The sequence below is a fragment of the Lathamus discolor genome, chromosome 2 (assembly GCF_037157495.1).
Source record: "Lathamus discolor isolate bLatDis1 chromosome 2, bLatDis1.hap1, whole genome shotgun sequence".
Lineage (NCBI taxonomy): Eukaryota > Metazoa > Chordata > Aves > Psittaciformes > Psittacidae > Lathamus > Lathamus discolor.
Genome location: NC_088885.1, coordinates 109,962,603 through 109,979,132, shown reverse-complemented (window position 1 = coordinate 109,979,132; position 16,530 = coordinate 109,962,603). Strand labels below are relative to the sequence as shown.

General features: G+C 38.2%; 1 protein-coding gene across 2 annotated transcripts in view; it reads left to right on the top strand.

The window, feature by feature from the left end:
- Positions 1–16,530, top strand: part of SMCHD1 (structural maintenance of chromosomes flexible hinge domain containing 1) — a 73,102-nt gene that overhangs the window by 36,477 nt on the left and 20,095 nt on the right. For both annotated transcript variants that reach the window (XM_065668071.1, XM_065668072.1), the window contains exons 24-32: positions 363–497; positions 2,920–3,147; positions 3,884–4,032; positions 5,600–5,688; positions 6,984–7,102; positions 7,779–7,946; positions 9,209–9,334; positions 11,700–11,779; positions 15,177–15,334. In XM_065668071.1, coding sequence (XP_065524143.1) covers positions 363–497; positions 2,920–3,147; positions 3,884–4,032; positions 5,600–5,688; positions 6,984–7,102; positions 7,779–7,946; positions 9,209–9,334; positions 11,700–11,779; positions 15,177–15,334 — 1,252 coding nt within the window. The remainder of the gene's footprint in view (positions 1–362; positions 498–2,919; positions 3,148–3,883; positions 4,033–5,599; positions 5,689–6,983; positions 7,103–7,778; positions 7,947–9,208; positions 9,335–11,699; positions 11,780–15,176; positions 15,335–16,530) is intronic.

Below are 16,530 nucleotides of genomic sequence, written 5' to 3'. Positions count from 1 at the left end.
ATAATGGTGACTCTCCTGCCTCATCCTTTGTGAGTCATTCTGTAAATTTCAGAATCAGAGGAATCTAGCCTTAGAAATGGAAGAGAAAAATATGTGAGGATATGTAGCTAAAATTGTAAGGGTTTTTTAGGTCATATACGTGTCATAAACAGTGCTAAAATATGTTAAAGGGAAAAAAATCATAATGCTTACTTATGATTTCGTTTTTAAAGGTGAAAATGCAAGTCTGGTGCCTAAAAATAATATTAGATAACACTTATCATAAGCAGTTCAGTAAGTTCAGAAGGGAATGCAGGTGTTATTGTGGCTTTTAATCATATTTTGTAAAAGAAACCTGAAGTTTAATTTTACATTTTGAATAGTTTCTAGGTGCTTCAAACCTTCCTGTGTATTCTGTGGACTGCAGTAATGCAGGAAAAAACATTCTGACTGGTCCAGTTATACATGTACAGAATATCAAGAAAGATCAGGTCCTGAAAGCAAGGATAGAAGTACTTGTAAGTGTTGATTGGGATGTATTGGATTAATGAAAGATTGAAAACAGTTTGTTGTGCTGTCTTGCTAGTGTACTGAAGTCTTTCATGATTCAACCTCAAAAAGTTACTGGTTTAGTTACCATAAGCCTGACAATCCAGTGGCTGACCATTTTCATTTCCAGGAAATTATGAATGGCAAACGGTTGGGGTATTTTTTGTTTGTTGGTTGGTTTTTGTGTTGTGGGGGTTTTTATTATTGTTGTTTGTGGAGGTTTTCTGTTTGGTTTTTTTGTTTGGTTTTTGTTTTCTTCTTCACTTCTTACTCTTTATTTCTGAATTCAGTGAAGTGTTTCAGAAATATGCATTATTTTTGGATTTTTTTCTTCCCTGTTTCTACTCCCTGTATCCTTCTGACAAATTGCCTTTATTGCATAAGCATTTAGAGCTACAATAAGTATGGTTAACATGTTCCCCAAAGCTTTAGTGAAGAAGGATAATTTCTCAGAGGTTTAAAATATTGTAGCTTTTTGTAGCATTTCTGTCTTAAGGCTCTTGAGGTTTGATATTTTTAAATACTGTTGAACATCCAAGTTCCCAAGTAGCCAGGAGAGCCATGCTGCTGGAGCAAATAAGACATGTGGTATTTTACGCTGAAAAATGCGTAAAGAAATACTAGTATAGCAAGATGACCGATAAGAACCGGTACGTACAATTTTTCTTAAGTATTTTGGAAATTCTGTAACATAGAACCTATGGAATAGAAAACATTTTCTAAATAGCTAGCATAAATTCTGGTGTCTGATATAGAATCATAGCATAGAGTTGTAAAGGATCTTAAGATCCTTTAGTTCCAACCCCCTGCTGTGGGCAGGGGCACCTCACTCTAAACTGTGTCACCCAAGGCTTTGTTCAGTCTGGCCTTGAATACCTCCAGGGATGGAGCATTCACAGCGTCCTTGGGCAGCCCATTCCAGTGCCTCACCACCCTTACAGCACAGAACTTCTTCCTTACATCTAACCTGAACTTCTGCTGTTTAAGTTTGAACCTATTACCCCTTGTCCTGTCATTACAGTCCCTGACGAAGTGTCCCTCCCCAGCATCCTTATAGGCCCCCTTCAGATAGTGGAAGGCTGCTATGAGGCCTCCATGCAGCCTTCTCTTCTCCAGCCTGAACAGCCCCAACTTTCTCAGCCTTTCTTCATACAGGAGGTGCTCCAGTCCCCTGATCATCCTTGTGGCCCTCCTCAGGACTTGTTCCAACAGTTCCATGTCCTTTTTCTGTTGAGGACACCAGAACTGCACACAATACTCCCAAGTGAGGTCTCACAAGAGCAGAGTAGAGGGGCAGGATCACCTCCTTCGACCTGCTGGTCGTGCTCCTTTTGATGCAGCCCCAGGGTATGGTTGGCTTTCTGGGCTGCGAGCGTACACTGAAGCTGGCTCCTGTTCATTTTCTTATTGACCAGCACTCCCAAGCCCTTCTCCACAGGGCTCTTCTGAATCTCTTCTCTGCCCAACCTGTGGCTGTGCCTGGGATTGTTCTGACACAGGTGCAAGGACCTTGCACTTGTCATGGTTAAACTTCATGAGCTTGGCAGCAGCCCAGTTCACAAGCGTGTCTAGGTCCCTCTGGATGGCATTCCTCCCTCCTGCGTATCAGCCGGACCACACAGCTTGGTGTCATCAGCAAACTTGCTGAGGGCGCACTCAATCCCACTGTCCATGTCACTGACAAAGATGTTGAACAAGACCGGTCCCAACACTGATCCCTGAGGGACACCACTCGTTACTGGTCTCCATCTGGACATTGAGCCATTGACCAGAACTCTTTCTGTGCAGCCGTCCAGCCAGTTCTTTATCCACCAAGTGGTCCATCCATCAAATTGGTGTCTCTCCAATTTAGAGACAAGGATGTCGTGTGGGACAGTGTCGAATGCTTTTCACAAGTCCAGGTAGATGACATCAACTGCTCTGCCCCTGTCCATCATTTCCGTGGCCCCATCATAGAAGGCCACCAAAGTGGTCAGGCAGGATTTCCCCTTAGTGAAGCCATGCTGGCTGTCACCAAGCACCTTGTTGTTTTTCATGTGCTTTAGCATGCCTTCCAGGAGAATGTGCTCCAAGATTTTGCCAGGCACAGAGGTGAGACTGACTGGTCTGTAATTCCCTGGGTCATCCATTTTCCCCTTCTTGAAAATGGGGGTTATTTCCCTTTTTCCAGTGCTGGTGGCTTCACCTGGCTGCCATGATTTTCAAATATAAGTTGTAGGTGTTCTGGCATATCTTTTTGATTTACTTTTTGTCAAGTCAAACTGATTTTATCTTTGAACACGTGATCACACTTGGTAATCCAGAGTAGTGCCGTAGGCTATTATGAAGTGATATTTATGCATGCACATTTAATATATTAATCATGTATCTTTTTTTTTTCTCCGTGTATAGAATTGTAAAGATGTGCCACCAGTGGACAAGATTATTAAACTTCTTCCTAGCAGTCATGTTGCAAGACTACAGGTCCTAAGTATGGATGGACAAAAAGCTATTCAAATTAAACATCAGGATGAAATTAATTGGGTTGCTGGCGATGTCATGTGCAACCTTATATTTCAGATGTATGACGAAGGAGAAAGGGAGATACACGTGACCCCAGCTATAGCAGAAAAAATTAAGGCGAGTACTTTTGGGTAAACAGCAGCATAATATGGGAGAGAGGTACAGTGCCGATTCTCTAAAATCCATAGACTTCAGACTGTGAAATAATATTACTCAGGACTGTATTATTAAACATGGGAAGTTCAGTCTCTACATAATAATTTTTTTTAAAAGTATTTTATTAAAATTGTGTCCTTAATGAGATAAAGACATTTAATGAAATGTTAAATAATGCTTCAGGGTAGTATTATGAAATGCAAGTTATTTCAGGTTATATAGCAGTTATCCCCAGTGTTTCTCCTAAGTACAATAAAATAATTCCAATATGACTATGATTCTTCAGATCTGGGGTTTTCCCAACATATAGGAACCTTGAATAGGCAAGTTCCTTCATGAAGATTTGCTTACCTGTCTTATCCTTCTGTCTGTGTACATACATGGAGCCTAATACAAAGGTAGAGCTTCACCAAATACATGCCGGTTTTTTGGTGAGGTTTTTCAGAATCAGGTCTTTCCTAACTCAAGAAAAGTGAGAGAAACTGAAGTACGTTTTGCTTTGTTTGGAGATTTTTTTAGAGTAATTTCCTGTATTTGGAAGATAGCGTTGGTTATTGCTGGAAAATACACAGGTTTTCCACTGAAAGCTTCTATTGCCAGTATGTTACTTCAGTGTAGTTAGAATGATCACAGATGTATTATGTAGCTAGTCATTAATAATTAACCTTTTGATTAATTTATTAAATCTTAATTTTAGGTTAACTGGACACCTAAAATTAACAAAGAACAGTTGATTCAGGGGTTATTGCCTGATGTAAAGGTACCAACATCAGTAAAAGATGTACGTTACTGTCTGATTACTTATCTTGATGACCACGTGTCTTTGGAGAGTGCATTCACAGTCAGGTTTGTTCATGTGAAATACTTTTTTATTATTTATGTTGTTGGCAAAGGATTTTATGTCTGTACTTTGTGGTAAAAAAAAAAAATACTGAAAAATGTGCTGAAATGGTGCAGTTGGCAAATTAACAGGGGATGTAGGTTTGGTTGGGTGGGTGGTTTTATGCGGATTGTTTACAGATAGCATTACCTATGTAAATGACTCCATCATGATCTGTTTGCACCCAGCCCTTTAATCACTTTTGTAAGTATACATACACTGAATAAGATTGCTGCTATCTTTTAAAACTTTAACTAGTTTTACTGAAGAGTCAAGTCACTGGTTACCAGAGAAATGTCTATGAAGTTAATTGTTAGCCTTACAAAAGTTAGTACTTTGAAGCTAAAGTTAGTATTCATCTAGCCAAATGCTGGGTGCCTGCATCTGGTGTCTCAGTCAAAGGTGATAGGATGTAAACTGAACTTTAAAACTGCCTGTTTATCACTTTCAGTGAGTCTAGGAAGTCAGCTCTGCTTGCTGTATGTATAAAAGTTAAGATGAATACGATCCTAAATAACTTTAGTGTATTTCATGTATTCGTGATAGGTTAAAATTAAGTAACTAGTTCAAGCAAACTGATGCCAGGGTAAATTTTCAGCAATATTAGACATTTCAGAGAGCTGTAATAGGCAAAAATAAATAAATAAAAATTAAGAGCATTAAGAGCATAATGTTTGTAAAACGCTGTTCATGATGCAGCATTGTCAGAGGCAGAAAATTTTTCAGCTAAGTAGTATTTTCTATTTTAAGAAGAACAGAAAAGCAGACTGAATTGATACCTCTCCTCTTGAAAGGAGCAGTGGATTGATTTATTGAATAATTTCAATACATTTTACTTGTCATTGAAAAGCAGTCTCAGATCAGGGAATTTCTGTTTAGACATTATTCTGTTGTAGTTGTCATAAAAATTAACTGGAAGTTATTCTGGAGGTCCACTGGAGGTTATTCTAATGGTAGTTTTAAAGATTTGAATTTTTTTTTAATTTGAGTAATTTTTAGAACACACAAAAGGAGTAAAAAACATTTATATTGGATAACTGTTAAATAATTTAATGTCAGATAAGTCTTAAATGTTTGGGAAGCTAGCAATATATGTTAACCATCAAGTAAAGGGAAGGAAAGGCTGAGATTGTTTAAAAGCGCCCCAGAAGATATGTTTAATAGACATAGTTTAGGCTGATGACTTCTGCTTTATCATAGTAAAAGAGGAAATGCAAATCTGATTTTTCTTTTTTTATGATTGTTCGTCTTCTCCATAAATTTTTGTAATGTCCTCTGGTTTTGTTTTGCTTTTAAGGAAAAACTGTATCACTAAGAATCTTGAGCTATGTTACTTGTAATCAGGTCCTTAAGAAGTCAGCAAATATTTTTGTAGCAAGGGAGGCTGATACCTTTGCACATCAGGACTAATGTTGATGTTTTAATTGGTTTTACAGTAATAGATGTATTTTACTATTTAGACAATTGTATATTATGATTTAAATGATTATGTTCATGGAATGATTTTAAGTCAGTTTTCATGTGGTGACTTAGACCACTTCCTGATGAACCCAAACACATTAAATGTAAATTAAAAGGACCGAATACTCTGCAGATGGGTGAGGAGCTACAAAGTGAAATTGGTGAGTATTTACATATTCCTCAATTTCTTGTAAGATAGATTTCTTTTTCTTTCCAGTTTGTTAGCCTATTATGTATATAGATGTCATCAAGAGTGAATTATCTTCAACTACTTTTATATTAAAAACACATGTACATTCTCATTCGTGGAAGGATGATCAGACTTCCATGAGGCACTGGAATAGGTTGCCCAGGGAGGTTGTGAATGCTCCATCCCTGGCAGTGTTCAAGGCCAGGTTGGACGAAGCCTTGGGTGAGATGGTTTAGTGTGAGGTGTCCCTGCCCATGGCATTGGGGTTGGAACTAGATGATCTTGAGGTCCTTTCCAACCCTAACTATTCTATGATTCTGTGACTTCTCTGATTGCCATTTTATATTTTTTTATCGTTCTGGAATTCATAAATTTTTGTTTAGTTCATGTATTATGAAATCCTACAGGCCATGACAGCATTCAGACTACTTCAAAGGCACAAAATTCAAAGTGAAACGTTTTAAGGTTAACTTTGAGAGGAAGTTATGTCAGGGATCAGTCTTCTCATTCTTCAGTTTCTCTATGCAGTTCTAGATAACATAATAGGAAATCTAAAATTCTTACGGTGTTCTGGGACATTAAAAGCTTGTGTGTGAGCAAAGAAGTTCATAATGGACAAACTAACAGGTTGAAACAGCTTTTTATTTTAAGACTTTTTTTTTCTTTTTATAGCAAAAATTAGTCTTTTTAGTTAAAGAAAAAAGTGGGGAGCACAAATATGTGATATGGCTATATTTATATATCGATAGATATCCTTTTGATATATAAATATATATATGTATCCTTTTGATACCCACAAGAATGAGGAAGTCTTACCAATGTATATAAATACCTGAAGAGAGGTACGATGTAAAGACGATGGGGCCTCTTCCCAGTGGTGTCCTATGACAGGAAAAGAGGCAGTGGGCACAACCTGAAACACAAGAGGTTCCTCCAAACATAAGTAAACACTTTTTCACTGGGAGGGTGACCGAGCATTGTTGCACTCAGAGATTGCAGAGCCTTCATTCTCAGAGTTACTCAAAAGCCATCTGGACATGACGTGGGGCAGCCGGCTCTAGGTGAACCTGCTTGAGCAGAGAAGTTGGACAGGTGACTTCCAGAGATCCTGTCAAGCTCAGCCACTCTCTCATTCAGTGGTACTCATGTAAATTTTCTCTGACTTGTATGTTGTGTACATTATATTCCACATGTATAACATTTCATTAAAACAGCTGCTCAGGTAATCATCTTAATAATAATTTTAATCATCATTTTTTTTAACAGAGGTAATGCTTACAGATCAGTATGGAAATCAGGTTCAGTCAGCGACATCTGCGTGTGTGAATTCCCTAGGTGTTTCTGCACCTGAACTTGATAAATCAAATTTGAAAATAACTTGGCAGGTATTTATAAGATATCATAAAGTTTATTTCTCTGTGATGTTTGTATGGTGATTGTCTTAATTCTTTCACACATAGTTAAACCAAAGCTGTGGAAAGGTAGTCAAATTAAACACTGGTTGGTAGGCTGTGAGAAGGTAGAGAATTAAAGCATTAAAATCATATAATCCTGTTCTATGGAATACAGCACCATCTGTTGAAAACCTTATCACTGCTGCAGCTATAGAATATGGGAAGCAATGCACTGCATGCTTGAGTTTCTAGTCCAGTGTTCTACATCTTTTCTTCCAACTTGTTTTTAGTCTTTTCTTCTGTGTTTATGGTGTTACAATTGGTTTTATGATCTTTTGAAGAATCTTCTGTAGGAGGCTAATGATATCATCTGTCATAGTTTAGTTTAAAATGCGTTCTATACCTTTTCAAATATGTTGAATATAACTAAGTTGTGCATAACTCTTGTACATTGAAAATGGGTTCCTGAGAAATGCTTGAGTTTGAAATTGATCATTTCTTACACAAGGAGTCCATATAAATCTAACAAAAGCAGTAGAGCTTGTAGTTTAATTTTTAGTCTACTGTCTCAAAGGTAGTAAGCATAAATATTAAAATACTATATTGCAAGAAATGAGCAAATTATACTTCCTTTTAATTGTTCTTGATAAAATCTTCTTCTCAATAGGAAAGTACTCTAACAATGAAAGTACAAGGTATTCGGTTTAAACCTTGTTTACCTGGAAGCAAAGAATTGTGCTTCGCTTGGCGTGAATTTTCTGACTTTCTCAGACTAAACTTAACTGCAGGATCCCCTGCTAAGTTGCAGTTTGTGGATTGGCCAGAGTTAGAAAAGGTAGGTTGAACAATTTTGGTTTGGAAAAAATAACAACAAGGTTACTATTCAGCAGGTCTTCTATTTCCAGAGAATTTTGGAGCACAAGATGCAAAGCTGAAAACCGTGATTTCATAGTGTTGATGTTTCTAAAAATTGTCTGAACATGACAGCTCTAGCGACAGTGTTTTCTTATATACAGGACTACATAACACAAGCAAAATTAAGTATTTTGCCATCTAATTATATAGGTGTGTTTTAAATGGGACTGCAGATGTGAAACATTCTTCATACAATAGCTGACTACATTATATCATATATTCTATTCATACAATAGCTTATAACATTAATTTTTAAAAGTAACTTATTTTGCAGTAATCTAACTTATGTGTATTTACAACACTGTATTCCTTAATATCTCTTACTGTTTATTCTGTCCCACTTGCCCTTATACAGATGATGTAGTTTTCTTTAGTGCAGCGATTTTACTGTGGGCTGGATCCTAACACCCATCTCCCACTGTTGTTTGCCAAAGATACTGTCCTTAATGGTAGTAATAGTTGGCAGCCCATCTCTCCTTTATCTGTTATTGGGTTTGATTTTTAGGATGTAGGAAGTCAGTCCCAAATTTACTTAAGTTCAAAAGTGGGAAGGGAGCACAGTACTTCTTGGTACAGAGCTTTTCGTTACCATTCATTTATTTGCTGGGGTTTTGTTTTGTTTTATTTTTCAATGTTTACTTTGGGTATTCAAATGATAGTGCTGGAGTTGCAGCAGAATGCAAAATAGGAAGCAGGTAAAAGAAAACTTGATCTCTAAGTAGAGAATAGAAATAAAGGTTGGTGTGTTGGGAAAACAGAGAAGGAAGTCATTGAAGAAGAAAAGTGAAACAAAAGGTTCAGGGAGTATCATAACTATTACTGTCTAGAAAGCTGTGAAGGTATGTTAGAAGATAAAAGTTTTGGGCAGTTTGCTCTTTCTACAACAAGGAAACTGCTAAGCCTCTTTTAGAAGCATGTCCTTTGATGTGACTTTCAGTCACATCAACATGAGTAACGCATGCAGTTCAGTTCAAGTAGTGCACTTTATAATGACAAGAGAATGTAAATGGGAAAACTCTAGAAATACATTCCTGGAGTTTTACAGTTCTGTCATGGTCTGGCTGTTATAGAAGACAAATAGTATGGAAAAGGTGGATATTATTGCTGTGGGGGTTCCTCACCTGCCATGAATGTCTGATATACCTAGAACAGAATAGTATAATGTATTTGTATCTCCTTCAGCCTGTTGCAGTGATTAATGGTAGAGAATTGCAGAAGCCCCTTATTGTTCAGCTTTGTGATCAGTGGGGAAATCCAACACCTGAACCTAATGTCAAAATCAGCCTTATAAGAAGCAACAGCATAAAGGTAAGCATAGACCTTATTTGCTGAGCTTTCTTTAACACATTTTTGTTTTCATGTCTACATTATCTTCTTCATTTTCAAGAAATCTTTTTGAAAAGTGAATAAAATACTGTAAAGGCACAAAATAATTAATCTCATATAATGGTAGTGTCAGCAAATAATGTAAACAGTTCCCAGGACAGATTGTTCAGCTCTTTCATTATAACAATCACAAATATAACTAAATTCCTAATGTATGATGTCCAAGTGTAATTAGTATCCATTCTGCTGAACCTTTTTCCAAATTCTGCATGCACACAACCCCACCCTGTCCCACACTTTATCTGAGGTAATATCCTGAATAACAATCACGGTGTTGTGGCCTAAACTGGCCACCAAATAGTTTTTATCAGGTGGTTCTTCGATTGTGGTTCCTGAATATATGACTTGTGGTCTGTATGTAAAGCTAGTCAGCAACTTTGATCCCTACTTTATTGTCTCCATGAAAAGCATTGGCAGTATGAACCAAATTAAAACAGTGAGGCTGCAAATCTAACCCAAATTTAAGTAGTTTCTGCCCTTTCCATAAGTGAGTTATGAGTGTCAGATAGTCTGCACATTGGTCTGTACGAAGAAGGGAATTAATGAATGGAGTATTCTGTTGAAAATTCTTGTTGGAAAAAAAAGTTGAAGTGTTAAATGTAACTGTTCATGCAGAGATTGTCATATTGAGTGGTACATTATGAAGGATATATTCATCTAGCTCTGGACATGACATTTTTTCATGTAGAGCTGGTCTTGTTCCCTTTTTGTTCCTGCTTGCCATGCATTTGTGTCTCTCAGTTCCCTTGGAAGACACAGCGGCTAAGAACTTTCTTTTACTCATCCCCTCAAGAACCGCCACAATCTCACAATTAATTTCCCCAAATTTAAAATTATGCTACTATTACTTGTTTTTATTGGCTTTTTTTGTTAGTTGGCCCCAGCTACTGCCTTTATGATGGCAACTGCAGCTTCTTGGGACTTCTAGTTACGTTGTTCTTGAGCAAACATCCAACCTTGACAGCAATACCGAGTGGTCATTCTGCCTGATCAAAGATATGTTGTGGTGGCGTGCTGTGTCTTTTGAGCTATTATGCCTTCCTTCATGGAAGACCAGCCATATATCTTAGAACTCAATGCCAGTATCATTTATAAGAGTTACTTTTATACGTTAGCAGAGCAGCCAACTGCATATTTGCTGAACAGACATCAGATCAAAATTCATTATGATCTTGGAGAGCCTCTTTAGAGAACTGTCTTGCCTTGTCAATTCAAACAGCTTGTATGCACAGTCTTCCAAAGGAAATAAAAAGCTTTTGGGAACTGAAATTCTCAGATAAGCTGTCTGTCTATATTTCACATTCCCTTCTCTAAGTCTTCTAAGCCTGATATTCTGCGGTTGCAGCATGCCTTTTATATACTTCATTCTCTAGCTTACAGGTCCAAAACTAGATGAACATCGAGAAACCCTCAGAACCTTTATGTTCAATAAAACCAGCTCAGTACTGGAAGTGTGCAAAGCACAGGTTCCTGTAAAAACTTAAACTTTCCATTCTGTAATGTACAGTAATTTTAATTATAAACTTATTTTGTATATACTTTCTAATAGAATATACTCTTCAAGAGAGTGTGTGAAATGTCTGGCAACCTTCTTAATGTATCTTTACACAGCTGCCTTCCATTTGAACCATTAAGCACTTATTTTTTGCCGTTGCTGTTCTCTGGTGACATGGTAGAATAAATTCATGCTCCCATAGCTGATCCATTATGAATCAACTTTCAAATTTTATTTTTTTTTTCCCTAAAATAGTTTTATTCTTGTAGCTTACTGACATGAGATTTGGGAAAGAAAATAATTTGGAAGAAGATTGCCCACTTCAAATATTCCAAAAACATTGGTTTTGTGTAAGTGGACACTAGACACTTCAGTCTCCTGAAATCTGTGCTGAAGTAGCACAGGGAAAGCAATTTAATGCCAAACCCTATGCAGATAATGACAGACATTTGCACCACATTGTTGAGTTATACCATCAATGAAAAAGTTGATTCCTCTCATTAGAAAGAAATTCATTACAGAAGAACTCAGAATGTGTCCATGGCTTCCTTTGCTGTCTTCCAAACCTTAAAGCTACGTATTAATGAACAAAAATGTCCTAGTTCAAAATGGACAGGGAGAATTCTGAAACCTCTTAATATTGTATTCATAATTGTATCTTTCCCTAATTTAGAGTGAAAAAATACAAAGAAGCCATTGCTTAAATGAAAGCAATATGCAGGCAGATGGGGTATACTAAGACTTGATACTACTTCTGTGTCATTGAAAGAATAAAAATATTTTTTTTGACAGATTGTTTCTTCAAACCAGCAACATAAAACAGATGAAACTGGTAGGGCTAACCTGGGAGTTATTTGTATTCATGCACCTAGGTAAGTGGTGAAAACTTCATGGAAAAGAGATTGAATGCTGATATGTTGCCTGGCTAGATGTTTTTAAGGTGCGCATTTCACAAAGGACTTACCAGAATTAGCCTAGAGCTAAGGTCAAACATTTTTTATTTATATGCTGGTGGAAGGCAAAATAGTGAGATATAAGAAATTAAGTGCTTAACTAAATAAAGTTCAGATGCTGCTTCTTTTGGTTTTGTGAGAAGCTGCTGTTCTAATTTTCCAAATCCTGTTTTTTCTGGTCATGGTCCAGCACAGCTTATAATTGTCAGCCTGTACCTAGTGTAGATGGTGTCATAAACTGCTTAAAATATATGAAATATACAGCCTTTGAGTGACCAGATCCAGACCTATACTTTCAAGATAGGAACCCGTTTTAGGAGTGTTGAAACCCCAGTCCTCTGGGTGCTAACCATTGTTTTACAGGATTAAGTAAAGTGGCTGAAAGAGTTTTAAATATATATTTTTATTTTTTCTTATTTGCAGTAGAACTAATGAAGTCCCATTTCCTGCAGATGTCTGTCCCATGACTCCTGTTTCATGTCAGTCACCCTGGCTTCCCTTTCATGTCCCATCTGACTTTTTGAATTCATTATTTCTATATCCTCTTCATGTTCACGGTTTTGCCATCCACTCGCTTTTCTTGCAAGACTAGGTTGGGTGTAGGTAGCTTAGGAACTAGCAATAAGTGCTTGTTCTTAAACTTCTGAAGCATTTCACAGTAGTTGATATTTTTGTATGCTACTTCTATTTGGAAGAAAGCTTATTTGAAATGCTATCGATGTTGCTTAGTGTATTTATAATGCCTGCATCTTCATGGAGGATGGTGAATGTTAGCTATCAGTGTATTACTGGAGAAACAGGTTTGCTCAGTGATAACATCATACTATTTATAGGATAGAATCATAGAAGGGTTTGGGTTGGAAGGGACCTTAAGATCATCCAGTTCCAACCCCCTGTCATGTGCAGGGACACCTTCCACTAGACAAAGTTGCTCAAAACCCTGTCCAACCTGGCCTTGAACACTGCCAGGGATGGGGCAGCCACAGCTTCTCTGGGCAACCAGCACCTCACCAGCCTCACAGTAAAGAATTTTTTCCTAATACTTAATCTGAATCTACCCTATGTCAGGTTAAAGCCATTCCTCCTTGTCCTGTCACTCTTTGCCATCGTCAAAAGCCCCTGTCCAGTTTTCTTGTCAGCCCCTTCAGGCCCTGGAAGCTGCTCTAAGGTCTCTCTGGAGCCTTCTCTCCTCCAGGCTGAACAAGCCCAGGTCTCTCAGCCTGTCTTCATGGGAGAGGTGCTCCGGCCCTCATGGCCTTCTGTGGGCTCGATCAAGCAAGTAGACCTAATGTAGACCTAGTAACTACCTGCTGATGTAGCTCTAATAACCCGTGTTCATTTTTAATCAGAGTATTAAGTAATAATTCAGTTTGGGACAGTGATAAAAGTTTTCTCCTTTGATGCTTGGCAGAGTCATTGCTTTTAATCAAAAGCATAATCAAAACTGGGGAGTACAGCCCCTGTGCAGTTAAGCACTATGTTCTCAGTTCTGTTTAAAACCTTAAATTTCAAATTGAGTTTTTCTGTAGTGATGAAGTCACTGAAAACTTGCAGTGCATTTTGCTAAGTGTGAGTTGTAAGTGCAGATTCACTGTCTGGAAACTTTCAAAGCAGAATGCTCATGAGGCAGCATTTTAATTAGCTATGCTTGCATTCCACTTTAATGTCTTCTGCAACTTAAAGCTGTAGTTGCTAGATCAAGCTAATGAAATATTAGAATCATAGAATCATAGAATAGTTAGGGTTGGAAAGGACCTCAAGATCATCTAGTTCCAACCCCCCTGCCGTGGGCAGGGACACCTCCCACTAAACCATCCCAACCTGGCTTTGAACACCGCCAGGGATGGAGCACTCACAACCTCCCTGGGCAACCCATTCCAGTGTCTCACCACCCTAACAGGAAAGAACTTCCTCCTTATATCCAATCTAAACTTCCCCTGTTTAAGTTTGAACCCATTACCCCTTGTCCTGTCACTACAGTCCCTGACGAAGTGTCCCTCCCCAGCATCCCTATAGGCCCCCTTCAGATACTGGAAGGCTGCTGTGAGGTCTCCACGCAGCCTTCTCTTCTCCAGACTGAACAGCCCCAACTTCCTCAGCCTGTCTTCATACGGGAGGTGCTCCAGTCCCCTGATCATCCTCGTGGCCCTCCTCTGGACTTGTTCCAGCAGTTCCATGTCCTTTTTATGCTGAGGACACCAGAACTGCACACAATACTCCAGGTGAGGTCTCACAAGAGCAGAGTAGAGGGGCAGGATCACCTCCTTCGACCTGCTGGTCACACTCCCTTTGATGCAGCCCAGGATACGGTTGACTATCTGGGCTGTGAGCACACACTGAAGCCAGCTCATGTTCATTTTCTCAACAACCAGCACCCCCAAGTCCTTCTCCTTAATTTTGCTTTAAAGGGTTTTGCTTTAAAGCAAAATTAAATTTAATAAGCTAATATCTTATGATTTTACTTATCTAACTTATAGAATCATAGAATAGTTAGGGTTGGAAAGGACCTTAAGATCATCTGGTTCCAACACCCTGCCATGGGCAGGGACACCTCACACTAGGCCGTGTTGCCCAAGGCTCTGTCCAACCTGGCCTTGAACACTGCCAGGGATGGAGCATTCACAAATTCTTTGGGCAACCCATTCCAGTGCCTCACCACCCTTACAGCACAGAACTTCTTCCTTACATCTAACCTGAACTTCCCCTGTTTAAGTTTAAACCCATTACCCCTTGTCCTATCACTACAGTCCCTGATGAAAAGTCCCTCCCCAGCATCCCTATAGGCCCCCTTCAGATACTGGAAGGCTGCTATGAGGTCTTCACGCAGCCTTCTCTTCTCCAGGCTGAACAGCCCCAACTTCCTCAGCCTGTCTTCATACGGGAGGTGCTCCAGCCCCTGATCATCCTTGTGGCCCTCCTCAGGACTTGTTCCAACAGTTCCGTGTCCTTTTTATGTTGAGCACACCAGAACTGCACACAATACTCCAAGTGAGGCCTCACAAGAGCAGAGTAGAGGGGCAGGATGACCTCCTTCGACCTGCTGGTCACGCTCCTTTTGTTGCAGCCCCAGGGTACGGTTGGCTTTCTGGGCTGCGAGCGCACATTGAAGCTGGCTCCTGTTCATTTTCTTATTGACCAGCACCCCCAAGTCCTTCTCCACAGGGCTGCTCTGAATCTCCTCTTCTTCCCTTTACTAATGATAACTTTTAGATATTTATCATGCTTTCATTTACATGATTCAGACCTAAAGTCTTTTGAAAATTGTCTTTTTGGAAAAGATTTCATAACAGTTTTCACTATTTTTGGTATATTTCAGGGGAGAGCACACTTTACAGCTTAAAGCCACATACAACAAGACCATATTAGATTGTCCTATAATCACCTTAAATGTCCTGCCTGATCCTGAGAAGCCTGTCTGCTTGAATGTTAAATATGACAGAAGTTCTTCTTTCCAAGCAGGAGGTACCTTTCCTGGTATGTATAAGGATACTTTGGTGGAAAGCAGTCACTCAAGAGCTTTGTAAACCTTTGAAAACCTATTTTGATGGTTCTTCTAATGGTTTTGTTGGTGGTTTTTTTTTTTTTGGTCTGTTTTGTCTCAGTTCTTTGTAACAGCTCTGTCTTAGATGCCTCTGTAACACTTGGAGAAAAAAGATATATACAACATATTTGGAAAGCATTTCAAATTATCTCTTATTTATTTGGTTCAAGTACCTGGCTTTGTCTATAAATGGTAAAACTGCAGAAACTATTCTCTGTCCTTAGTGAAATACCAAATTTCTGAGTCTGATTTTTTGATCTTCCAAAAAGATGATCTGAGCTAGTTCATTCACGTTTTTCCTTGCCTCATTTTCTGTGGAATAGTAACAGAAGAGGTAGCTAGGAAATTATAGGCAAACTGTGAGCTAAGAGGAACCAAAAAGTGATCAGGAGTAAGCTGGGAACAGTAAAAAATACTCTGTCTTGTGTGTTCTCACAAAAGGTTGATCTTCACTTTCTAACTAAGGCTGCTGAGTCATAAAAGAAAAAACTCCTTATTATGTTTTCTGTCCCAGTAGTATTCACAATAAAGAAAACAAATAATGACCAGCCAGTTATGACCATGAGGAAACACCTTTTGTGAAAAGCAGAAGAGAATTTGAAATCTCTGCCTTTTTCATGTAGGGAAGCTTTGGCATGAATAAGAAACCTATGCTAACTAGTTACATTAATTCTGGAAATAAATAGCCCTTATGATATGGTTCTTGAATTTGCCAATGAAGTATACATTTTTCTTCCAGAAAATATATACAGTGAAGTATACAATTTTCTTCTAGAAAATTTTCCTGTTTAATTTGCAGTAACACAGCTTGCACTCTGAAACCATGATAAACAACATTCTTCAGAAAACTGAAGTGCTGTCTAAATAAGTGAAGAAGTATAAAGCAAGTAGATTCTGTCACTTAAAAGACAATACTTCCTTAAGGAAGGCAAAAAAAAAAACTTCAGTAACAATTTAGTGAAATTTAAAATAACTAAAAGGACTTCTAGACCTATTTAATGACACAAATACTAACAAATTTCCTATACTGGATTGTATTCACTTAATTTTAAATTATTGTTAAGTTACTAACTGATATGGTAATACTATTTAATTTGGCCTTTATTTGAAATGAATAAGTTAAGATGGG